Source organism: Hyperolius riggenbachi, chromosome 2, assembly GCF_040937935.1.
Source record: "Hyperolius riggenbachi isolate aHypRig1 chromosome 2, aHypRig1.pri, whole genome shotgun sequence".
Taxonomy (NCBI): Eukaryota; Metazoa; Chordata; class Amphibia; order Anura; family Hyperoliidae; genus Hyperolius; species Hyperolius riggenbachi.
Window position 1 is genome coordinate 40,248,258 of NC_090647.1, and position 26,842 is coordinate 40,275,099.

At 46.7% G+C, this 26,842-nt stretch overlaps 1 protein-coding gene across 5 annotated transcripts in view; it reads left to right on the forward strand.

Annotated features, from left to right (window-relative positions):
* The window catches only part of LOC137545451 (retinal guanylyl cyclase 2-like), a 176,149-nt gene that overhangs the window by 63,158 nt on the left and 86,149 nt on the right, over window positions 1-26,842 (forward strand). For all 5 annotated transcript variants that reach the window (XM_068266680.1, XM_068266675.1, XM_068266679.1 and 2 more), the window contains exons 3-6: window positions 13,750-14,051; window positions 18,086-18,440; window positions 23,576-23,660; window positions 25,346-25,442. In XM_068266680.1, the coding sequence (XP_068122781.1) occupies window positions 13,750-14,051; window positions 18,086-18,440; window positions 23,576-23,660; window positions 25,346-25,442 (839 nt within the window). The remainder of the gene's footprint in view (window positions 1-13,749; window positions 14,052-18,085; window positions 18,441-23,575; window positions 23,661-25,345; window positions 25,443-26,842) is intronic.

Sequence of the window (26,842 nt, forward strand, 5' to 3'; positions counted from 1 at the left end):
TACATTGACATGAATGGGTGGAATCTGATTAGCTGTTTGTAGCTCCGCCCAGGTGTGCAGGGGGCCCGTGAGTGAGACCCCCAGAACATATCATCCCAGGTAGTAAGGGATTTGTATTCCAAGTTTCGTTGAAATCCGTTAGGGCCCTTTTCCACTAGCAGTCGCTAGCGTTCACGCTGAACGCTAGCGATTGCTGAATCGCAAAGCTAAAAAATCACCATCGATTTCCCGACGTTTGCGGCCGCGATTTTGCTATGCTATGCACTGCATAGCAAAATTGCAGCAAATATCGCTCCGCGCCGCGATCGCGTTTCAGGCAAAAACGAATTGCGGTAGTGGAAATACCCTACCGCGATTCTTATGTTATTTAGCAAACCCTAGCGATTGTAAAATCGCTAGCGGTTTGCGATTTTGCGATTCCGCTAGCGCAAACGCGCTAGTGGAAAAGGGCCCTTAAGGCGTTTTCAAGGGATTGCAGCCCATACACACATACACACATACAATTTTATATACAGTATATAGATAAAGGAGCCCATTAATGGTACGATCAACCGCCCAATTCGATCATTGCAATTGAACAGAAAAGATGGTTCAGGGCCACAATTGCAGAAGCAAATACAACCAATCAGATCACATCAATGGGATCGATACGAAGAAAGAATTAGATGGAATGATCGATAGATCAATTATTTGTAGTCAGTTGGCACCATCAATGATATCCAACCAATCAGATGGTCGATCATTTGTGATATTGTGCCATTAATGGGCACTAGTAGGATGAGATATTTCATGGTTTAAAGGGAACCTTAACTGAGAGGGATATGGATGTTTCCTTTTAAACAATACCAGTTGCCTGGCTATCCTGATCTCTTTGGCTGCAGTAGTGGCTGAATGACACACCTGAAACAAGCATGCAGCTAATCCAGTCTGACTTCAGTCAGAGCACCTGATCTGCATGCTTGTTCAGGGGCTGTGGCTAAAAGTATTAGACACACAGGATCAGCAGGAGAGTCAGGCAACTGGTATTATTTTAAAAGGAAAAATCCATATCCTTCTCAGTTTAGGTTTCCTTTAAGTTTTGTGAATCAACTCCAAAGTCAGAAAATGAGACAAAACGAGGTGAAAACGGCGCTGGAGATTGGGGCGCACCATGAGTTGCCTTAGGCTGTAATGGGAATTGCAACTAGAGAAAGGAGGAGTGGGCCCCAAAAGCCCACAGTGTATTGTTATGCCCCTTGGTTACCCCCCCGAAAGCATCTTTGTTTGTTATCCTTTCCCATATCTGGGCTGTTTTTCCAGGAACGATTGTCTGGCGTGTGGTCATGGACTGTTTGTTACCGCGTGTATAGGAAGCTCAAAAATGGCCATACACGATACGATAAAAAAAAAAAACAATTTTGAGAGAAATTTGAATTTCCAGGTTTTTGTTTTTTCTTAATACAACTCGATCAGGAGGGGTGGCAATTTCTATACAATTTTTTGATTTATAGACCTAAACATTTATTTCAGAGTTTTCAATCCATTTTTTTTGTATAATTGGGGAAAAGATGTAACACTTGTGTGATACATTGGTCAGATTTTTCAAATGTAATGCTAGGTACAAACCATACAATTTTCTGTTAGATTTTGTGTTAGATTTACCTGCCAGATAGATAATTTCCAACATGTTGGAAATTATCTATCTAACCATCTATCTGCCGAGCAATTAGGCATTGTTCTACTCAGCAGGAGATGACCAGAAGACAATGCGCCAGAGATAATGGACAGTCTCTACAGAAAATAAGAAAATCCAACAGAAACTTGTATGGTGAAATGTAACAGAACATTGTGTGGTGTGTACTACCGGTAGGCATTACAGTGAGAGAAAGAAGTATTTGAGCCTCATAATTTTTCGGAGAGAGGATGAGGTGGCTTTACACCTTAAAGAGGAACTCCAGCCTAAACAAAAATACTGTCATTAAGTTACATTAGTTATGTTAATTAACATAGATAGGCAATATAATCTCTTACACACCCTGTTTTAAAAGAACAGGCAAATGTTTGATTTCATGAGGGCAGCCATCTTTTTGGTTGAAAGGAGGTGACAGGGGGCAAGAGACACAGCTCCAACTGTCCTGTGTGCTGATCACCCCTCCCAGTTGCTAGGCAACGTGAATAACAACATAGGAAATCCCATCATGCATCAGTTTTCTTTGATGGGTGGAGCTTAGCTAAAAATGCAGCTAAAAATGATGCTTTGGTAAGAAAAACAAAGTTCTGATGCTGTGAAACTGTTAAAGAAACACCAAGCCTTTTCAGTTCTGCTGAGTAGATTTTTAGTCCGGAGGTCCACTTTAAAGTGTACCAGAGGCGACATGTGATCATTTTATTTTGCTAAAAAAACAAAAAGTGAAGAGGCGGCACACAACTGGCTTTGCTAATTAAAGCATGTATTGATAGCAGAGCAACACTACATGTTACGAACCATCACGGTTCTTCCTCAGATGTAGGTGTAGTGTATCTATTATTTTGCTGCCTGAAAGAGTTAATTTCTAGGCTTTCAAGTGACAGCTTCTGTCTTGTCGGTAGCTTGTCGGGAATATGGTAAACATCGTTGATAAGCAAATTACAGCCATAAAAGTTTTCCTGGCAGAATACAACTTCTGTGAGATAAAATACATGAACTGTTGACGGTAACGAGTACAGCCGCGGCGGACAGCACCGCCGCCGCGGCTGCCTCTGTTCCCCTGCCTGTCCCTCCGGCGTCTAGGACGCCGAGGATGGGGCTCTCATTTACCCACAAGGTCGCTGTCTCGCGCGGGCGTGCGCACAGACAGGGCCTTTATGTTAGGAGGAGGCTCGTAAGCTGACCTGCTGGTCAGCTGACGTCAGAGGAGACTCACAGCGCCCCGGATTGGTTGGCTGCAGGGGGCGTGCCAGAGAGGTCTCCTCTGCTTCTTAAGCCTCCGGGCTTCATTCAGACGGCGTCTGCTGTCGTGAATACTAGTGTGTTAGCGCTCAGACCTTAGACTAGTTCCGGTGTGTTTTGATCTGGGAGGAAACCAGGGATTTCACACAAGAAAAGGGTTATTGTATATTGTAGTGAGGTTCCTGTCAATGATATATGTGTATACAGTGTTTGCGATACACATCTATCTATAGTTAGCTCATTATTTTATTATTGATCTCCTGTGTATGACTCTGGCTAAACTCTGACTCTGATCTCGCTTACTGATTCTGTACTTCTGCCTATCTGCCTTAAAGTTGCTGAACCTCTGCCTGATTACCGATTTCTCTTCTGCCTCATGATTCTGTACTGAAACCAACCTCTCTGTTGCCGAAGCTTGCCTGTCTGACCATTCTACTTACCAGTGGCCCTCGCCACTGGTGAGGTGTGCTAAATACCCACCAGCTCCTCTGGTGCGGTATCGCTACTCTTCCTTAAAGTGACCAATAGTACCTTGCCAGCTCCACTGTAGTGTTGGGTGAACAGTGTTCGCCACTGTTCGGGTTCTGCAGAACATCACCCTGTTCGGGTGATGTTCGAGTTCGGCCGAACACCTGATGGTGTTCGGCCAAACTGTTCGGCCATATGGCCGAACTAAGAGCGCATGGCCGAACGTTCCTTGAACGTTTGGCTAGCGCTGTGATTGGCCGAACGGGTCACGTGGTTCGGACCCGAACGCGCTCTGATTGGCCGAATGGGTCACGTGGTTCGGGTAAATAAATACCCGATCCACGTCATTTCTCCGCCATTTGTCTGTGGGTTTAGCTTTGGGTAGGCAGGAAGGTTAGATAGAGTCTCTCTCGCTCTCCAGCCAGGCTAGCCAGGGTCCCCCCCAGTCATTGTATCGCTGCTGGGAACAGTAGTACACCGCTCACCCACACTATATAGCATTGTGTTTACTGCCACTCTGTGTCTCTGCTGGGAACAGTAGTACACCGCTCACCCACACTATATAGCATTGTGTTTACTGCCACTCTGTGTCTCTGCTGGGAACAGTAGTACACCGCTCACCCACCACTGTATAGCATTGTGCTCTGTGTCGCTGCTGGGAATAGTAGTACATCGCTAACCCGCCACTGTATAGCATTGTGCTCTGTGTCGCTGCTGGGAACAGTAGTACACCGCTCACCCACACTATATAGCATTGTGTTTACTGCCACTCTGTGTCTCTGCTGGGAACAGTAGTACACCGCTCACCCACACTATATAGCATTGTGTTTACTGCCACTTTGTGTCTCTGCTGGGAACAGTAGTACACCGCTCACCCACACTATATAGCATTGTGTTTACTGCCACTCTGTGTCTCTGCTGGGAACAGTAGTACACCGCTCACCCACACTATATAGCATTGTGTTTACTGCCACTCTGTGTCTCTGCTGGGAACAGTAGTACACCGCTCACCCACCACTGTATAGCATTGTGCTCTGTGTCGCTGCTGGGAATAGTAGTACACCGCTAACCCGCCACTGTATAGCATTGTGCTCTGTGTCGCTGCTGGGAACAGTAGTACACCGCTCACCCACACTATATAGCATTGTGTTTACTGCCACTCTGTGTCTCTGCTGGGAACAGTAGTACACCGCTCACCCACACTATATAGCATTGTGTTTACTGCCACTTTGTGTCTCTGCTGGGAACAGTAGTACACCGCTCACCCACACTATATAGCATTGTGTTTACTGCCACTCTGTGTCTCTGCTGGGAACAGTAGTACACCGCTCACCCACACTATATAGCATTGTGTTTACTGCCACTCTGTGTCTCTGCTGGGAACAGTAGTACACCGCTCACCCACCACTGTATAGCATTGTGCTCTGTGTCGCTGCTGGGAATAGTAGTACACCGCTAACCCGCCACTGTATAGCATTGTGCTCTGTGTCGCTGCTGGGAACAGTAGTACACCGCTCACCCACACTATATAGCATTGTGTTTACTGCCACTCTGTGTCTCTGCTGGGAACAGTAGTACACCGCTCACTCACACTATATAGCATTGTGTTTACTGCCACTCTGTGTCTCTGCTGGGAACAGTAGTACACCGCTCACCCACACTATATAGCATTGTGTTTACTGCCACTCTGTGTCTCTGCTGGGAACAGTAGTACACCGCTCACCCACACTATATAGCATTGTGTTTACTGCCACTCTGTGTCTCTGCTGGGAACAGTAGTACACCGCTCACCCACCACTGTATAGCATTGTGCTCTGTGTCGCTGCTGGGAATAGTAGTACACCGCTAACCCGCCACTGTATAGCATTGTGCTCTGTGTCGCTGCTGGGAACAGTAGTACACCGCTCACCCACACTATATAGCATTGTGTTTACTGCCACTCTGTGTCTCTGCTAGGAACAGTAGTACACCGCTCACCTACACTATATAGCATTGTGTTTACTGCCACTCTGTGTCTCTGCTGGGAACAGTAGTACACCGCTCACCCACACTATATAGCATTGTGTTTACTGCCACTCTGTGTCTCTGCTGGGAACAGTAGTACACCGCTCACCCACACTATATAGCATTGTGTTTACTGCCACTCTGTGTCTCTGCTGGGAACAGTAGTACACCGCTCACCCACCACTGTATAGCATTGTGCTCTGTGTCGCTGCTGGGAATAGTAGTACACCGCTAACCCGCCACTGTATAGCATTGTGCTCTGTGTCGCTGCTGGGAACAGTAGTACACCGCTCACTCACACTATATAGCATTGTGTTTACTGCCACTCTATGTCTCTGCTGGGAACAGTAGTACACCGCTCACCCACACTATATAGCATTGTGTTTACTGCCACTCTGTGTCTCTGCTGGGTACAGTAGTACACCGCTCACCCACACTATATAGCATTGTGTTTACTGCCACTCTGTGTCTCTGCTGGGAACAGTAGTACACCGCTCACCCACCACTGTATAGCATTGTGCTCTGTGTCGCTGCTGGGAACAGTAGTACACCGCTCACCCACACTATATAGCATTGTGTTTACTGCCACTCTGTGTCTCTGCTGGGAACAGTAGTACACCGCTCACCCACCACTGTATAGCATTGTGCTCTGTGTCTCTGCTGGGAACAGTAGTACACCGCTCACCCGCCACTTTATAGCATTTCTGTACTGCCACTGTACTGCTGCCAGTCAGCGTGTACTTTAAGGATAAGTGAAATGAAGAAGAAATCCTGTGAAAGAGGGAGGGGCAAGGGAAGAGGTGTTCCCCCTGACGGTTCACGTACAGGCCACAGTGGAGCACCGAAGAAAACCCACTCAATACCGCCCATGTTGTCCAGGAAATCAACCCTCACAAATCCAAAAGAACAGGACCAGATAATTAATTGGATGACCTCTCAAGCGTCCAGCAGTGGGTTAAGCAGCACCAGCACATCACGCACGAGGTCCGAGTCCTCAGCCAGTTACAAGGAGCCAGTGGGCACAAAGTTGACACAACCGGCAGCGACACCACGCACACAACTGCCAAATAACCAGTCCGAAGAATTTCCTCAGGACACAATGGGGTATTCGCAGGAGCTATTCCCAGCCCAACAAACTTCCACCTTTCAAAGGTCAATGGAACAGCCAGAAATGTTGTGCCCGGATTCCCAACCATTTACTGTGGGAAATGCACCGCGCACTGAAATGCAAGGCGAGTCCGAGGACTTTGAAACCCAAATCCCAGAGCAAGTTGGGCAGGAGGGGTTTCAATTGCATGAGGTCGGCCGAGAAGATCTTGAAGACGACGTTGCAGTGTGCTGCGCAGAGGTTGTTGTGGGGAGCTCTACTCCACGGCGGCGGCCCACAATCACATATGACGAGTTTGAGGAGATGGAAGAGGAGGAGGGTATGGACAATGTTGACAGAGACCCAGATTTTGTATGTGAAGGAGAACATCGCCGTCGTAGCAGCACAGATGAGTCTGTTGAAGAACCCACTGCTGCACGAGTTCGCCTTGTGCCACAAGGTAGGCGGCGCGAAATTTCAGGCACCACAAGCGTGGAAGTTCAAGTGAGACGCAAAAGAGGCGCAAACAGAAATCGCCAGCAAGGCAGGTGCTCCAAAGTCTGGCCTTTCTTTGAAGACTGCACTGAGGATGTTACCATGGCGATTTGCAAGGTGTGCAAGACCCGCCTGAGCAGGGGGAAACATATTAACAACCTCTCCACCACCAGCATGACCCGCCACATGGTATCCAAACATCCCACTCTGTGGGCGCCAGGACAGGGTACCAGCAACACTGCCTCCCTTGGGTTCACCAGACTCACCACCAGACCCTCCTCAGCAGCAGCAGTAGCCCAGCCATTGCGTGGTTCACAACAACATTCACAAACATCAGACGACGCTGACACTGTCACTTTCCGGAATAGTGCTCTTGAGGTCTCCCAGTCATCAAACACAACAACCAACAGCCGTTCAGTGTGCAGCCCTACGGTTCAGTTGTCTGTCTTGGAGATGCTTGAGCGCAAGAGGAAATTGCCAGCAAATGACCCCCGGGCCGTGGCACTAACAGCCAGCATAGCCAAGCTTCTGGCCTGCGAAATGCTGCCATATCGAGTGGTGGAGACAAACAGCTTCAAGGGCATGATGTCAGTGGCCATCCCACGTTACGTGGTTCCCAGCCGCTACCACTTTGCGCGCTCTGCAGTGCCTGAGTTGCATGAGCACGTGGTCAGCAAAATAACCCGAAGCTTGAAGAATGCCGTTGCCTGCGAGGTTCACCTCACCACTGACACCTGGACAAGTGCGTTCGGCCAGGGTCGATACATCTCCCTTACCGCGCACTGGGTGAACCTTGTGGAGCCTGGCAGCGATTCCTCACCTGCTACGGCGCGGGTGTTGCCCACGCCGCAAACAGCTGCACCGCCGTCCCTCCCACTGGATAACAACAGCAGCACCTACCTCTCTGACTCCTTCTGCTCCAACGCATCTCAAAGCTGTACCTCATCCGGAAACGCTAACCCAGCAGCAGTAGGATCGTGGAAGCAGTGCAGCACAGCTGTTGGCATGCGTCAGCAAGCGTTGCTGAAGCTGATCTGCCTTGGGGATAAGCAGCACACAGGGGAGGAAATGTGGAGGGGAATAAAGGAACAGACGGATTTGTGGCTGGCACCGCTGGACCTGAAACCGGGCATGGTTGTGTGTGATAATGGGAGTAATCTCATTCGCGCTTTAAGGTTGGCTAAGCTGACACACATCCCTTGCCTGGCGCACGTGATGAACCTAGTAGTTCAGCGGTTCCTGAGGACATACCCAGGCGTGGCCGATCTTCTGTTGAAGGTGCGACGAGTGGCCAAGCATTGTAGAAATTCCAGTACTGCTTCAGGGGCACTCGCCAAGATGCAGGAGCGCTTCAATCTCCCCCACCATCGCTTGCTGTGTGATGTCCCTACACGCTGGAATTCTACGCTGCACATGCTAGCCCGCTTCTGCGAGCAGAAGAGTGCAGTGGTCCAGTACATGATGGCGCAGTACCGAGGCGCATCCGGACAGCTGCCAAGCTTCTGTGGATCCGATTGGGCCAACATGTTGGACCTCTGCCAAGTCCTCCAAAATTTTGAGCAATCCACATTGCTTGTGAGCAACTCTTTAGTCAACATTACCATACCACTGCTGTGTTTACTGAAGAAGTCAATGTTGAAAATCAAGGAAACAGCTGTCATGATGCAACTGGGGGAATCTGAAGGAGAAAACGATCAGCGTGATGGTACCAACATCAGGCCATCTGCCTCAGGAAACGCTGGCCCCAGCAGCTATGACGAAGAAGAGGAGGAGGAACAGCTGGAGTTGGAGCAGGAATTTCATGCCACCACTGACGAGCGCCAGAGCGGTGCACGTTGGACTTCCACAATTCAGCGCGAATGGTCAGCAGAAGCAGACCAGGAAGAAGGTGACGACTATGATGCATCACAACAACTATCACAACGCTCACAAGAGGATGATGAGGATTCTGGCAGGACTCTGGCACACATGGCTCAATTCATGCTAGACTGCATTGAACGCGACCCACGCATTGTGCGCATTCTGGACAACACCAATTACTGGGTTTATACCCTTCTGGATCCACGGTACAAACACAATGTTCCAAAACTGCTTGAAGAAAGAGTCAGACAGGTCAAAATGGAAGAATACCAGCAGGCCCTTGTGGAGACTTTAGAGAGGAGATTGACATCCTCCCCCTCCTCTAGCCAGTTGTACGCCGGCAGATTGACTTCCGCAAACCTAGGACGACCAGGAGGGCAGCAAACAACACAAGCCGCAGCTAGTGCCCAAAAGGGAATGGTATCGGCAGTGTCCTTGGAGTGGGAAAAATTTCTGACACCCATGCAGCAGCCCACAGAACAGCAAGCGTGCAGATCCACCTCCAACACCGATCGCCTGGAGAAGATGGTCAAGGACTACATGTCAGATGGCGTAGCTGTGTTGAACAATCCATCTGCACCCTTCAACTATTGGGTATCGAAGCTAGACACCTGGCACGAACTGGCAATGTACGCAATAGAGGTTCTGGCTTGCCCGGCAGCCAGCGTTATGTCGGAACGCTGTTTCAGTGCTGCCGGAGGCATCGTCACAGATCGGCGTATCCGCCTCTCCACAGAAAATGCAGACCGTCTGACTCAAATTAAAATGAATCAATCCTGGATTGGAAATGACTACGCAAAACTCCCGGACCCCAACCAAGTAACATGAACAATGAACATCTGTGATGGGTTAGCGTTTCCGGTCCCTGTTTATTGAACCTCTCATCTGTATTACATTTATGACTGCATGCCGACAAAATGCAAATTGCTATCCGCACGCTTCTTGTCCTCATGCAAGGCCTGGGTTGTTGTGTCTTAAAGCGTGGCCTTCTCCTCCTGCGCCGCCCTCCTCCTGTTCCATCACGTGTGCTGCTGTTGGGTTAGCGTTGCCGGTCCCTTTTCCTGGAACCTCTCATCTGTACTACATTTATGACTGCATGGCAGCAAAATGCATGCTATCCGCACGCTTCTTGTCCTCATGCAAGGCCTGGGTTGTTGTGTCTCAAAGCGTGGCCTTCTCCGCCTGCGCCGCCCTCCTCCTGTTCCATCGCGTGTGCTGCTGCTGGGTTAGCGTTGCCGGTCCCTTTTCCTGGAACCTCTCATCTGTATTACATTTATGACTGCATGGCGGCAAAATGCATGCTATCCGCACGCTTCTTGTCCTCATGCAAGGCCTGGGTTGTTGTGTCTCAAAGCGTGGCCTTCTCCTCCTGCGCCGCCCTCCTCCTGTTACATCACATGTGCTGCTGCTGGGTTAGCGTTGCCGGTCCCTTTTCCTGGAACCTCTCATCTGTATTACATTTATGACTGCATGGCGGCAAAATGCATGCTATCCACACGCTTCTTGTCCTCATGCAAGGCCTGGGTTGTTGTGTCTCAAAGCGTGGCCTTCTCCGCCTGCGCCGCCCTCCTCCTGTACCATCACGTGTGCTGCTGCTGGGTTAGCGTTGCCGGTCCCTTTTCCTGGAACCTCTCATCTGTATTACATTTATGACTGCATGGCGGCAAAATGCATGCTATCCGCATGCTTCTTGTCCTCATGCAAGGCCTGGGTTGTTGTGTCTCAAAGCGTGGCCTTCTCCTCCTGCGCCGCCCTCCTCCTGTTCCATCACGTGTGCTGCTGCTGGGTTAGCGTTGCCGGTCCCTTTTCCTTGAACCTCTCATCTGTATTACATTTATGACTGCATGGCGGCAAAATGCATGCTATCCGCACGCTTCTTGTCCTCATGCAAGGCCTGGGTTGTTGTGTCTCAAAGCGTGGCCTTCTCCTCCTGCGCCGCCCTCCTCCTGTTCCATCACGTGTGCTGCTGCTGGGTTAGCGTTGCCGGTCCCTTTTCCTGGAACCTCTCACCTGTATTACATTTATGACTGCATGGCGGCAAAATGCATGCTATCCGCACGCTTCTTGTCCTCATGCAAGGCCTGGGTTGTTGTGTTTTAAAGCGTGGCCTTCTCCTCCTGCGCCGCCCTCCTCCTGTTCCATCACGTGTGCTGCTGCTGGGTTAGCGTTGCCGGTCCCTTTTCCTGGAACCTCTCATCTGTATTACATTTATGACTGCATGGCGGCAAAAAGCATGTTACCTGTGCAAAGAAAACAGACATTTCCCGCATTTAAAAGACAGTTTTCCCTTTGAAACTTTAAAATCGATTTTCTCAAAAACTATAAGCTCTTTTTGCTAAATCTTTTTTTTCCTCTTGTACCCACTCCCAAGGTGCACATACCCTGTACATTTGGGGTATGTAGCATGTAAGGAGGCTTTACAAAGCACAAAAGTTCGGGTCCCCATTGACTTCCATTATGTTCGGAGTTCGGCTCGAACACCCGAACATCGCGGCCGTGTTCGGCCTGTTCGGCCCGAACCCGAACATCTAGATGTTCGCCCAACACTACTCCACTGGTAAGGTCTAGCTAAACTACTAGATCACGAGCTCAGCTAAGTAGTTTGTCACTTAAACTGATAGTACCTTACCAGTTCCACTGGTAAGGTTTTGCCAAACTATACAGTTGCCGTGACTGATGGTACCTTACCAGCTCCTCTGGTAAGGTCTGACCTATTTATATGGTTTCTGTAACTGTTAGTACCTTGCCAGTTCTACTGGTCTAGCCAAACTATACAGTTACCATATCTGTTAGTACGTTCCCAGAACCCCCGGAGGTCTGGCCGTATTTAGCAGTGCCTTGTAGCTAGTGCCAGCCAGCACCTCTGAAGGGGCCTAGCCTTTATTAGTTCAGCTAGTGCCAGCCAGCACCTCTGAAGGGGCCTAGCCTTATTGGTTTCTGAGGCTCATCAGCTCCCCTGATGAGCACTCGTTATTATTCATTATTCTCACCAGCTCCACTGGTGAGGTGTTGCTTAGTGACTGATAGTACCTTCCCATCTCCACTAGAAGGTCTAGCCAAAACTATCCGAGTCACTTGTATTACCTTTCCAGCTCCACTGGAAAGGTCTAGCATAGCTTCTCTTGCTACCTGTTTAACTAGTTCTTTGCCAGCTCCTCTAGTAAGGACTAATCAGTGTTCACTAACCTGCAGTACAGTCTTAATCACCCGCTCCTCAGGTGATCATTATTTGCAGTACTGTTTGTATCACCTGCTCCTCAGGTGATCACTAGGCTGCAGTACAGTCTGAATCCGCTCCTCGGGAGATTCTATCTCCTCAGTATCAGTATTTCCAGCTTGCTGGGGCTTGTACGCTATCACACAGTCACTGTACTGATTGTACCTCACCAGCCCCTCTGGTGAGGTCTCGCTAAACTATTAAAGTTACGGTTGCACCAAGCACTACACACTCAGCTCCTTGTCCTGCTATACTAGTATTATTGGTGATTCTGCAGATAACACATAATCAGGTATAGCGTCTATATTATTGGTGATTCTGCAGATCACCAAATAATCAGACATCTGAGTTGCGGCACCCTACCGTTACATTGACCTTTTTTCTGACTCCGGGACACTTAATAGGCTGCCACTGATTACAGAAAACATTTAACCTACTTTTTAAATGTTTAAATATAAAAGAAAACCCTGGGATACTTAAAAATGCATTTTTAGGCGGATAATATAATTATTTATTTCATCAGTTTATTTTCACCTCGGGTTCACTTTAAGAAAAAACACATGGACACAACGGGAGCCCAATAGCACAATATAACACTAGAAGCTGAAAATTGGAGAGAAGCAAAAGACTCACTAGAGTAGGCTGCATGAAGAACAACCACCAAATTGAGCAGGTGACGAGTTTCAATCCATCTTCCCCTGGGCATCCCAAATGTGATGTGTTGAGGTGGTCTCTCTTTTGAAACAATACTGGAACCAGTTGTGGCACCGGACCGCCCCCTTCCCCGGAAAGGGGAGGTATTTTGCACAACAAGGGAGATGAGGCACCCAAGGGGAATAAAACACAGGCAACACGTTTTGTGGGTCTAAGCTCCCTTCCTCAGGCCAATTGTAGTGCCAAATAGCCCAAAAGCCAAAGCATGGAGGCGCTCCGTGCATTTGCTTTCAGGATATTTGGCACTATAGTTAGTCTGCGGAAGTGGGCTTGGACCCTCGAAACGTGTTGCCTGTGCTAATAAATCTTTTTGCAATAGTTTAGTGTCTTTTGAGAGGTAATCCACCTCTTCCTTATTTCTATGTTATTGTTTTTTAACATTTTATTGGTTGCCTCTTCTCCCTTGCTCTGCGTATTTTGGTTGTTTGCCAAGAAATTACCAGTCTATAATTGTAATGGTAGGTTTATTGAAACTGTGAGAGACAAAATAACGTCAAAAAACACAGAAAAATCAGCAAAGGATCAAATACTTCTTTCTTTCATTGTACAAGCCACCAGAAAACTCTGTTGTGCTTCTCAAATTGAAAAGAATTATAAAGTAAAATAATTTAGGCACCATGTTAGCCAATAAGGTTAGGTAGAAAGAAACAACAAAGTTTTGTAAAAAGTAATTCCTTTCAATGGCTAACTGATAAAGTTACATTTTGTGGACTTTTAGGGATCTAGTCCCCTTCTTCAGGCATATTTCCAGATGTTAGCTGAAGTAAAAGACAGTGTTTTAATAACATCTGGAAATATCCTGAAGAAGATTAGTTCGTTGAATGTTTGCATAACTAAACTTTATCAGTGAGCCACTAAAATGTATTACTTTTATAAAACTTTTCTACATACATAAAGAAATATAAAAATTGTATTGTGTGTGGCCACCTTTAGTCATGTGTCCATCCTGGGATCATTGCTCGTTAACCTTGTGTGTTGTTGTGTTTTCTGTTTTAGTCATCATTATGTGCATGCATTCTGTGCTCATTGGAGGGGAAGAACAGGCCATCTTTCTAACCAAAGCGCATGAAGTGGGACTAACCGATGGAAGATATGTCTTTATACCCTACGACACTTTACTTTACAGCCTTCCATACAAGAACAACACCTATCCGCTCTTTACCAAGAACAGCAAGCTGCAGGAGGCCTACGATGCCGTTCTTACCATCACTATGGACTACGACGAGAAGTCCTTCAATGACGTCTTTGCTGAGCTCAAAGAGAAGGGGGAGATAAGAACAACTCTGGGGCCTCACCAGGTAAGTGAACCAATAAAGGCATAAGTGACATATATTCTAACAAGGGATGGAATTTATTAGGGTATAGCTTTGCCAGGGACATTTTTCCTTCCCGTGATGCCAAGAATGACCTCTGACCTGAAGTCATCTGGTCAATGTGTGCCCCGAAGTGAACAGGGGAACTCCATACCTCGTAGCCAGCTGACTTCAAGTCAGAGGTCTTGCTGAGCATTATAGGATTACTAGCCAACCCGCGGCGTAGCATACGCCGCATAAGGGGGTAGCGGGCAGGAAGGGGGTATTGGGCACACCGGCGGGGAGGGGGGTAGGACCCCCCCTCCCTCCCTCACCTGGGCCCCCCATCTGCGCTCCTCCTCTAGCTTAAGTTCAGCAGCAGACACCGCTATTATTAAGAGTCAGCGGGCGGGAATGACTCACCTCTTCTGCGTTCCACTGTCGTCACTTCCTGCAATACCGCCCACTGTATTGTAAGTGGACAGCATTGCAGGAAGTGACGACAGTGGAACGCATGCTGGAACGCGGAAGAGGTGAGTCATCCCCGCCCACTGCCTCTTACTAATAGCGGCGGCCGCTGCTGAACTTAATCTACAGACTGACCAGCAAGCTCATGGTGAACCAGAACTCATTGGAGTGTTTGTGGGGCTACAATGGTCCTAAACGCCCCCTTACTAAAATGCTATGGAAAACAAAAGTTTGCTTTCTTAGAACAGGTTGGAGTGAGCTTGAGATGTCTCCCAGTGCATCACTGCTGAATATATGCAAATTAACCATTGTTGCCCTTAGAAGCTAAACACACCTCCAGAACCGCTGGAATGCAGTGTTTAGCTTCTAAGGGCAACAATGGTTAATTTGCATATATTCAGCAGTGATGCACTGGGAGACATCTTGAGCTCACTCCAACCTGAATTATCGCAAATTCTTTCTGTTCCAAGAAAGCAAACTTTTGTTTTCCATAGAACTTAAGCTAGAGGAGGAGCGCAGATGGGGGACCCAGGTGAGGGGGGGGGGGTCCGACCCCCCTCCCCGCCACTGTGCCCAATACCCCTTTCCTGCCCGCTGCGCTACCCCCTCCAGCTCGGCGGGAAGTGTAGGACCGCCCCTGGAGGCAGGGCGCTACTTCTTCTTTTTGCTTGGACCGGCCCTGTGGGCAGGGTGATATTTCTTCTTGCTTGAAGGTTGAGGCACTTAGCCTATTATATATATATATGGCTGGCGACACTATGCCATAGCGAATTCCATCCTTGATGCTAAATCAACCCATGCTTGCTTCCTGATCAAAAATTATAATCCAATTCTGGAATCTAGGGATGAGGAAACCTAGATTTGCGAGAAGCAAAACTGTACCCGCTGGTGTCTGAGATGGAGGCCCTTGGAGGAGCCCTAACAAAAACGTTTAGCCAGGCCACAAACCTAAAAAAAAATCAGACATGCTTCAGAATACAGACAAAATTTCATTTGAGGGGTTTTCTTGAAAAAAAAAATGAAGTTTGGCTTTCTTTTTATTTTTTATATGTTTTGGTGTTGTGGTAGAGGAGCTGGAGAGGCTGGTGGGTTGGAAAGAGAAGAAGGAGGTCCTGCCCTTGTCTACCTTCCGCCTTCTCCCGGGTGCTGTGGAGCTTCTTCTGTCCCCTTGCTTGGCTTTTCCTTGGCTTCAGGCATTGTAGAGTCATGCAGCCCACCATACCATCACCCCATGGGTGGTACCGAGCTAGGGATCCTCAGCAGCATCAGTGGTACAGTTATACAGATATAATCACAGGTATATGGCCCATTAAGAAGTCAATACTGCTCTCCCCCTCTCCAGTCGTCTTAAGTGGAAGTGAAGAATTAGTGAGGTCCTGAGTTGTAGCATTCATCCTGTGAGAGAACGTGGAAAAGCCACCGCATGTGCTGACAGCAAGGCGGCTGATTCCGCGTCTAGTGCAGCGGTTTGCACGCAGAAGCATGCGTCTGGTACTGTGAGTGAACGCGGAAAAGCCGCCGCGTGTACTGATAGCAAGGCGGCTGGTTCCGCGTCCAGCGCGGCGGGTTACACGCAGCGGCATGCGCCTGGTGTGGCTGGGTCTGTTCGTTCACACAGATTCAGGAATACACGCGCGCGCGCTGAGAGGCAGAACTTTTATGACAACCACAGCTGACCACAGAGCAAGTGACTATTGGTCCATCACTTAGGGGTGGCGCCAGAGAGCGCTGCTCTATATATAGTTACCGCTGGCCAGTCTCTAGTTGTCTGCCGTTGCGATCACTACGTGGAAGCACTCAGACCTTAGTCAGATCCAACAGTGTGTTTGAACCAGGAGGACCTGGGAATTCGCACTGAGACAGATTACTACTGTGTTATCATTCTCTTATCCTTCAGACTAGTTCCAGGGTGTAGAGACCACGGACCTCACACCCAAGATTAGGGAACTTGTGTTATCATTCTGTTATTCTTCAGACTAGTTCCAGGGTGTAGAGACCATGGACCTCACACCCAAGATTAGGGAACTTGTGTTATCATTCTGTTATACTTCAGACTAGTTCCAGGGTGTAGAGACCACGGACCTCACACCCAAGATTAGGGAACTTGTGTTATCATTCTGTTATACTTCAGACTAGTTCCAGGGTGTAGAGACCACGGACCTCACACCCGAGATTAGGCATTGTTTTGATATCTGTTATGACCTATTGCTTTCCTGACTATCCCTCCGCTCTCTGATTCGGTACCACGCACATCTGATTATCCGTTGCCAACCCTGCCTGTCTTGGATACCGAATCAGTCTTCTGTCTTTGTACTTTGTCTGTGTGTTGCCGACCTGGCTTGCCCGACCCTGAGAGCTATCTCTCTCCTTTAGGAGATAGTCTCTAGATCAGCTAGTGACATCCACCTTCAGGTGTCACTCACTCACTGGTCCTTCCTACCTTCAGCCTGAGACTCCACCCCTTGGAAGATCTCAGGTTGCTGAAAGGTTCTCGTGCTTCTCAAAAGAGCAGTATTGCCCATACTGCCAAGGACCACCTGCTCATCAGGTGGTTTACTCAAAGTTATTACTGTTGCACCAAACACTCACTATATATACAGGTGTCCAGAGGTTAGCGATATATCTGTATTATTGGTGATTCTGCAGATCATCCATAATCAGGTATATATCTGTATTCTTGGTGATACTGCAGATCACCAATAATCAGATTCTCTCTGTGTGCTGACACCGATCGTTACACATCCCTTATAAGTGTTGAAACTTAGGACTCACTAATTTGTCATTTAACTTTAACAGCTCATATCCCTCGAAGAAATGTTTTTTTTATTAACCTTGTAGATAAGCTTTTGATTTTCACATCACAAAGTCTTCATCCTTAAATATTTTGGGAATACATGGTGAGTTTTTTTGGCAGATTTACTTTCCAAACGGTTTTCTGATCAATATTCTGATTGTTTTAATTTATCTATTGAGCCATCTATCTGCTGAAAAAAACTCATGGTGTATTCCCAGCAATACAGTTCAAAGAGCAAATTTGTCTCACTGCTGTACTGGGAGGGGGTCAGGTCATGGTAGGTGCACTTTTATTGGAGGGGTTGTATCACGGTGGCTGCATTGTGATGGAAGGGGTTAGGTCATAGTGGCTGTGCTTTAATGGGAGGGATCGGGTCCCGGGGGCCTCACTGTTGGAAGGGTTGGCTCATATAATGGTGGGAGGGTTTGGGTCATGATGATGGTTCAAGTCATAGTGTTCACACTGAGGGAGGGGTCAGGTCATAGTGTTCACATTTGCTACGTTACTCCTGAAAAATACTCCTTGCCATGGGAGTCCCCAAGGGGTAGGGGGCTCCATAAAGTTTTGCTGGGGTCCCCATCATTTTAAGTTGCGCCCCTGTAAGTCAAACGTCCATGCATCAGTCATGTTTGCAAAGTCGTAGCGAAGTATAAATATGTTTTTTAATAAAATGAAATTACAGAAAAACTTGTGGAGCCCCAAAATATGCAGGTGACAAATGTATGTGAGTGTGAAGTCACTTTAAAGATCAGACTGACCAGTGTACCTGCTTCAATAGGTCTCTCCGCTGTTTGGCACCATCTACGACTCCATGTATTTATTGGCGAAAGCCATGAGCACCGCCTGGAAGCAAGGAGCCTGGATCTCTGGGACCAACCTGGTGGAGTACACCAAAAACCTGGACTACCCTGGATTCATCCAGATGCTCTACACAGATGGCAAAGGGAATGGCCTCAGCAGTTATGTTGTTTTAGACACCGACGGGAAAAGTAATCAGCTCTTTCCGACCTACTCTGTGGAGGTGGCTGTCAGTCTAGTGCGCTTCTTGGGAAAGACCATACGGTTTCCAGGAGGGACTCCGCCCCCTGCAGACTCCAGCTGTTGGTTTGATCCAGACACCCTCTGCATTGGAGGTAATTCTATCTATAGTTGTGAATAATGTTCAGTCTGTGTTCAGTAATGTAGAAACAAGAAGTAGGCTACACCCAATGGCAGAAAAGACATGCTAAAAGGTCCAGTACCTGCTCGCCCATGGAGTTAATCAAAACTGGAACAACTTGAAGATGACCCAGCAATGTCATCATGCATAAAATTGCTTATTTTTTACAGTATTCATTTAGGATACATTTTTCAGTGTTTGCCCATTGTAAAATCTTTCTTCTCCCTGATTTACATTCTGAAATTCATCGCTGATGGTGACATCTTTAGTTCTGCCAGGTGATCTGTACATAATGTTTGTTACAGAGAGTTCTATGCACAATGAGAGATATTGCTTTCTGGACAGTTGGAAAAGCTATTATTTCCCACAATGCAAGAAGGTTCACAGAAAGGAAACTGTCAGGACCATGGTCATGACAACACACAGTGGGAGGGGCTTCACCACAATATCATCCACACAAACCCCCCTGATAATCTATTCAAGAAAAGGTGAAGATTTCTAATGGGAAAAGGGGGAATCAGTTACTGATTGTGATGCGGTTCAACCCAGGGTTAAAGTTGCTTTTAAAGGTTCCATAGTTTAGTTATACAGCATAATATACAAGAGGCTAGCACGTAAAGAGAGATGTTTTTGAGAGGTAACCCTCTCTTTTTCATGCCTGCATAGCCACTCTGTGACTGTGGGGTAATATATTATGTGTGTAACATGACGAGACAGTTTGTTTTTAGCTTTTGTTTAGTAAGGCGACAACGCTTGAAAGGGAATGGCCTAAGTTAGGATATATGCTAGTCTGAAAAAGTGAGTTTTGAGTGATTGCTTAAAGGGGAACGAAAGTAAGAGTGATATGGTGGCTGCCATATTTATCTCCTTTTAAACAATAACAATTGCCTGGCAGCCCTGCTGATCTATTTGGCTGCAGTAGTGTCTGTATCACACCAGAAACAAGCATGCAGCTAATCTTGTCAGATCTGACAATGTCAGAACCACCTGATCTGCTGCATGCTTGTTCAGGGTCTATGGCTAAAAGTAATAGAGGCAGAGGATCAGCAGGATGGCCAGGCAACTGGTATTGCTTAAAAGTAAATAAATATGGCAGCCTTCATATCCCTCTCACTTCAGTTGCCCTTTCAAGATTTCAATACTTGTGAGTGACAAATGTGTTTTGGAAGGGGATTCCAGAGGAGGAGTGAGACTCATGAGAAATCTTTATGGAATGGCTGGTTTTGCTACATGTATAATTTGTTGTTTCTGCAGTTTTGTATTTGCTGATAATTGTATTGCATCTTCCTACATCATCCAGCAATCTATCATTGATGCCGCCAAATGAAAACCCCTTTACTGATATCTGACCCATAACCTCACCCAAGAAAAATCCCCTTCCTGATGCCTAACCCTAGTCTCCCCTTCTAGTATTAGAAGCCTAATTCTAACCACCTAGACCTAACTAATCCTAATCTGTCCAGTAACCAATATTTTATTATTGTCTACTCTTTATAAACTATGTTCGATTGTCTCTGGGCTATTCTTAAACTTATAGCATAGAGGGCTGCTATAGCAACATAGAGGGAGCTATTGTGGCTGGGAACGCGAAGAATCACTCGCGTTCCCAGCCTGTCGGGTCCTGAAGGCAAAACCGAAAGTGGTCCAGGAGGATCGGAGCGAGGCTGCGACGGCACCGGACAGCTGTAGGGGGCTGAGGGAAGCCCCAGGTGAGTAAAACTAATTTTTTTTATTTGGCTTAAGTGCCTCTTTAAGGATCCGTTCTGTCAGATCCTCAACCACCCCCGGGTGCGTCAGCAAGGCCAATCACAATGTTATTTTCAGCCCCCGGATCGATGGGAAACCGCCCCGTCATCCACCCTTCATGGTCCCTCCGCCCCACTCCATAGCAACAGAACACATTGCTATTCTCAAGGCAAGGGTTGTGTCTGTACAACATAATTTCCCAAATTGTCGCCCGAGGGCATGTTTCCTGGTTGCATTGTGTACTTAGCCTCAGAGGCATTTTTGTATAGATCAGGTAAACCCGTTACATTTACCCTGGGATAGTTGAGTACCATGTTGCAGCATTAGATATCAGATCAGATTTCTGTTCTATTTGATGCAGCACAAACCTATGCAGCCAAACTTCTGGGGCATCCCTCTTTTTAGTTAAATACTGTATCTGTTTTTGAACCTGAGCTTTGACTTGTGTTGCCTTTAAGGATCCAGCTTGATGAAACCTTTATGACCTACGATGCATAAGCAGCACCGATCACATTGTCCTCACCACTCCGCCCACCAAACCCTCGCCCCCCCCCCCCCCCCGCATAGTACCAGAACCCATTGCTAGTCTAAAGGCTAATGATGCGTCTGTACAGCATCGGGGCCATGAACTGCCACCCGAGGGATTGTTTTCTGTTCCCTGCAGGGCGACACTGATCACATGTGTGTAGGTAGCTTTAGAGCCCTTTAGCACTGAATACATTTTGATCTGATTTTCAAAACGCATGCGGCACTAACTCTAGTGTAACCTTACTCCCTGCAATCGAGAAACACAGTGCATGCTGAAGTTTTGCTGCAATGTCGTCCAGCCCCCTTCAGTGTACCTTAAAGGTCCACTAACGCGAAAAATTGTAAAATATTAAATACATTAAAGCTTATAAATGAAAAGTGCGTTTCTCCCAGAGTAAAATGTGCTATAAATTACCTTTCTCCTGTGTTGCTGTCACTTACAGTAGGAAGTAGAAATCTGACAGAAACGACAGGTTTTGGACTAGCCCGTCTCTTCATGGGGGATTCTCAGGGTTTTCTTTATTTTCAAAAGCAATTCGTAAATGGCAGTTACTCAGTCCAACTGCCAGAATAGTGCGCAAACAGGTGGGGTGGACTGCATCTGCACTGAAAATGCCCCATGAAAAGATGAACTAGTCAAAAACATGTCATTTCCATCAGATTTCTACTAACTACTCTAATGGTGCCCGTATACGGGCACCATTAGAGTAGGGTAAATACATTTTTTTTCCTAATCAAGAAATTTGAACAATTATCCCATTTGTTTGAGAAAAATCTGATCAGACATGCAGGAAAAATCTTTATAATCGTTTTAACGGAATAATCAAACTAAATGATCTAATCGATAAAAAATTGTACCATGGGCACCTTTAGGGCCAGTGCACACCAAAAAGCGCTAGCGCAATTTCAAACGCTCAGCGCTTTTTGAAGTGATTTTTTTAGGCAATTCTAGGCATGTGCAGAGCGATTTTCTAATCATGCTGCTTAGCAATTTATCGAGCCTTTTGGCGTAGCTTTTTTTACTTTTTTGTTACGGTAGAGCTGGAACTGAACAGCTTACGTAACAAAAACACTTGGAAAAATCACTCAGATCTGGTGCTTTTAACCTCCCTGGCGGTATATTAAAAACCGCCAGGGGGCAGCGCTGCCGTTTTTTTGCTATTTTTTTTTTTAAATCATGTAGCGAGCCTAGGGCGACGCCATGGCAACGGGGCGGGATGACGTCATGGACGTCATGACATCTAAGGGAGTCCCGATCCACCCCAGGCCAGGCAGCGCAGGGGTCTAGGGGGGGGGGGCTCTACGGCGGCGCGGATAGCGGCGATCGAGCACGGGGCAGCGGCGATCGGTGTGCTGGCGCAGCTAGCAAAGTGCTAGCTGCGTTCAGCAAAAAAAAAAATTACGCAAATCGGCCCAGCAGGGCCTGAGAAAACCTCCTGCGCGGCTTACCCCGAACTACGTGGGGTTACCGCCAAGGAGGTTAAGCGCGATTTTCCACTTTCCTATACTATACATTGCGGCTGAATCGCCTCAGAAATCAGCAGAAATGCTGCAGGACCCGCGTTTGCGTTTGGGAAAAAATCACATCGCTCTGGTGTGCTCCATTCCATTCAAATTAATTAGCCAAGCGATTTTAAAAGCGCTGGCGTTTCGCGTTTTTAAAAGTGTGCACCAGCCCTTAGGCCTTGTTCACATTGCGTTCAGCTCGCATGTCCATCTGCGGTGGGCTTTTTTCCCACATGTTTTAAAAGCGTTTTCCTACGATTTTCTGCATGTTCGCTTGTTTTTGTGGGCGTTTTTGTATCCGCTTTTGCAGGGTCTTTTGATTCGGAAAAAAATCCTGAAACGATAAATACAATGTATTTTTCTTTTTTTTTTTTAAACCCTCACGCAATTGCTTGCCAAAGTGATTTTGTGAGAGTTTCGCGTTTTTCCTATACCTTCCATTGAGGCAAATCGCCTCAAAAATGGCCCAAGCACCGCTTTTCAAAGTGGATTGCAAACGAACCGCTCTGATATGAACTCTCTCATAAAGAATCACTGCACAAGCGCTTTCAGGGCGATTTTTGAAAATCGCCCACACTTAAAATGTTACAAAAACGCCTCTAATGTGAACAAGGCCCCAATAACAGAAACATAGAAGTCATTTATAGCTCATTTTACTTTGGAAGAAACATACTTCTTATTTGTATCTGTTTACATGTATTTAACATTTTACAGTTTTCCGTGATAGTGGTACTTCATAGACAAATACAACTGCTGTTGCGCGGCTGCGTCCGCGCGCACACGGCTGCAGCCTTGCAGCTGCGGTTGTATTAGTCTAGTTAGATGAATAATTGACCGGTGACGGTGGGGGGAGCGGCGGATCATAGAGGACGGCGCCGGCACATGACAGCTCCAGGGGGCCGATAGAAGCCCCAGGTAAGTGTCCGTTTTTCTTTTCAAAACCCCCCACAGAACCCATTTAACAATAACATCAAAAATCAAAGGGCAAGCACACAGGAAACACAATTACTTTCTTGTGTGTTTTATAATGTGTACTAGGGGACTTAAGCCACGTGCGTGCATGCGGTCTCACTCCCGCCGCACGTGCACGCACACACCAGCCACGCGTGCACACACGCCCGCCTCCCGCACCAACAGCTGCCCGCCTGCCTGTCCCCGTCCTCCTCCTGTCCCAACACATGCGCAGTAGTGCAAACCACGGACACATGGACAGGAGGAGGATGACGCAGGGACACTATTGGTTTTATTATATAGGATGGGCCCTTAGTGAATGTAGATTTTTTTTTTCTCTAATAATGTGATATAACACAAATGTTTGCTGTATTGCAGGTATTGAACCATCGATTGTCATCTTGGTGTTTGGCCTGGTGTTTGCTTTGGCTCTGTGTGGCGTTGGCGTCTCCTACCTTATTAGGTAATCATTAATTGTATTTATTTATTGTATTTATAATGCACCAACATATTACACAGCGCTGATAATAGAGGATTGCCCTACTCTGTCTTGGGTGCACTTTTTTAGCGCATAGAAGCGCATACAAACACATTGAAGAGCATGCATTTTTTACCTCTAATTGAAAAAAAAAACACACTATCATATGAAAACAAATTTTTATTGACAAGAGCTACTGCTACAATAAACAAAACATGTTTAAAAAATATCACTCTTGAAAGAGGGACAAATGAAGAAGAAAAAGAGAGGGATTTGGTTCCCAAAGAGGGACTGTCGCTCCGAAAGAGGGACATTTGGGAGCTACGATGCAGATGCAGTACAGTGATTATAATCAGGATGTGGGGAAAGGCAGTGCTGTGTTTATTTTGGACGAGAGTTTTTCTGTTTGCCATGCAAACCTTTGCATGCTCAGCGTTGTTATATCCCATGATGCTCAGCGTTGTTATATCCCATGATGCTCAGCGTTGTTATATCCCATGATGCTCAGCGTTGTTATATCCCATCATGCTCAGTGTTGTTATATCCCATGATGCTCGGCACTCTCAGATGACATCACTGACAGCTGGGAAGTTGGCCCATCCCTCGTGAGAGATGATATTATTATTCTATAGCTCACAGTCTGCATCTTGAAATAATCTCCAGAATCTAATCCGTTCTCTCAATATCCTTATGACATGGGAAGGTTTGAAAATTGCAAGGTTTGTTTTTCACACAGAGGATAACTATGTTTTTAGCAGAAAATGTGATGTTTTTAAATGTAATATTCTGTATAGGCAACTTGCCATACTCTGTGAAAAACGTGGTCAAATGCGGTCAAGTTAAAATCATTGAGGCAGAGAGCACACTAGCTGTGACTGTGCATGTTTTGCCACAGGTGGCAAAACGCTCACAATTCCACAGGCTAATGAAGTCAATAGTCTTTCTTGGAAAATGCTCATCTTGATCGTTATTTGCAATTTTCAATGCGTTTTTAAAACACATACAGCTTTCCGTTTTTTCTCTCACTCATCCGCAATTACAGTATATGCTGCCACAAACAAAAAATCGCTGAGCAATCGTGGCAAACCTTTCACAGAAACGTACAGAGGGAGACACTCCTTGCTTGGCAGTTGGCAACAGCCATCATTTCCCACAATGCAACAAGGTTCACAGACAGGAAACTGTCAGAGCCATGGCCCTGACATCATACGGTGGGAGGGGTTTTACATGAAACTCAGCCACACAGACATCCTTGACAATCTAAATTAAGAAAGCCTAAAGATTTCTCATGAGAATGGGGGTATTGGCTACTGATTGGGACGAAGTTCAATATTGCATTAAAGTTTCTCTTTAATTGGTAACTCCCCACCTCATAGCTATCCTCTCCTTGGTGCTGGCCAGATGCCTGATGATGCCATCATCAGGGAATTGGGAGGGGCTGTGCCTATTGTAAAATGAGCAGGAGCGATGTGCCTGGGGTGCCTAGTTTGCCTTTGCCTAAAAACATCCTTGTTATCCTTCATCCCTGTAATGTCAGAACTAGAATTAACAACAGTTATGCTTTCCCAAGTGCTGCATATTCCAGCATGACCGTCATGCACTGACTGCAGTGATCCTGATGTCTGTCGATGTTACTGTAAATCTAACTTTTGTCTCTTCCGTACTTTCAGACACAGCCTCCTCCAGATCCAGCTGGTAAAAGGGCCGAACAGGATATTACTGTCTTTGGATGACCTGACTTTCATTAACCCCAAACTGAGTATAAAGGTGAGAGGTTACAGACATGGCTAATATGGGCTGTATCGTTCATGTATATTTACTTACTTTATATAGCGCCGACATCTTCCACAGCGCTGTACAGAGTATATTGTCTTGTCACTAACTGTCCCTCAGAGGGGCTCACAATCTAATCCTTACTATAGTCACATATCTATGTGTGTATCGTGTAGTGTATGTATCATAGTCTAGGGCCAATTTAGGGGGAATCCAATTAACCTAACGGTATGTTTTTGGGATGTGAGAGGAAACAGGAGTACCCAGAGGAACCCACACTGACACAGGGGCAACATACAAACTCTGTGCAGATAGTGCCTTGGCTGGTATTGAAACCCAGGACCCAGCGCTGCAAGGCGAGAGTGCAAACCACTACACCACCGAGCTGACCATTACTTTAATCTCTCTCAGGGCCGTATTTACCATAAGGCACTGTAGGCATGTGCCTACAGGCGCCTGGTAATAGAAAGGCGGTTCTCTCTTCTCCTTGTAGTATTCAGCAAAAGACATAGAATCCAGGAGCAGCTCGCTTGTATAATAAAACATCCAAAGCTGAGAGCTGATCGCTCTCTGAGGCTCTCTAGGGGACAGCCAAGTGACACGACTGTTCCCAGTACAGCAATGCCGTAGATCGCAGCGCTGTACAATGCAAATAGACGGAAATTTCGCTGTCCAACAGTCTCCTAGCAGCGATTGCCGCTGGGAGACTGATGGCGGAGCGGGGGTGCGCGAGCATCGGCGCACGCGATCCCCTGCAAAACCCCGCCCCAGGACTTGACCCCTTTCGGTGTTAGGTGATCCTGGTGCTGCCACCTTCCCGATGCCTATTTGTGTTAGGAGGTCGGGAAGGGGTTGAGGTTCCCCTTCTGCTCAAGAGAGTTTCTAATTTAATTTTATAAAATTATTTTCCATTTGTAACTTACAAAAAATGTCTGAAAAGGTTTGTGAGTTCGAAAATCAGTGCATATCCATCTGTAGAGTGTGTCTGTAAAGTACTTGTGTCGCTTCAGGAAGCTCTCCTATTCCTGCATGAGTAGTAAGCCGCACAGAGCAGAAAGCAGTGCACATCTGGAACAATCCCGTGCAGCAGCCGGCACACTAACACACGTAAATGTAAATGAACCGCTTCACAACTGAGGGGTTGTACCCCTTCAGCATCCGAGCAATTTTCTCCTTTCAGCGCTCCTTACATTCATTCGTCTATAACTTTATCATTACTTATCACAAGGAAATGAACTATTTCTTGTTTTTTTCGCCACCAATTAGGCTTTCTTTAGGTGGGACATTATGCCAAGAATTACTTTATTCTAAATGTGTTTTAATGGGAAAATTGAAAAATATTTGGAAAAAAAATCATTATTTTTCAGTTTTCGGCCATTATAGTTTTCAAATAA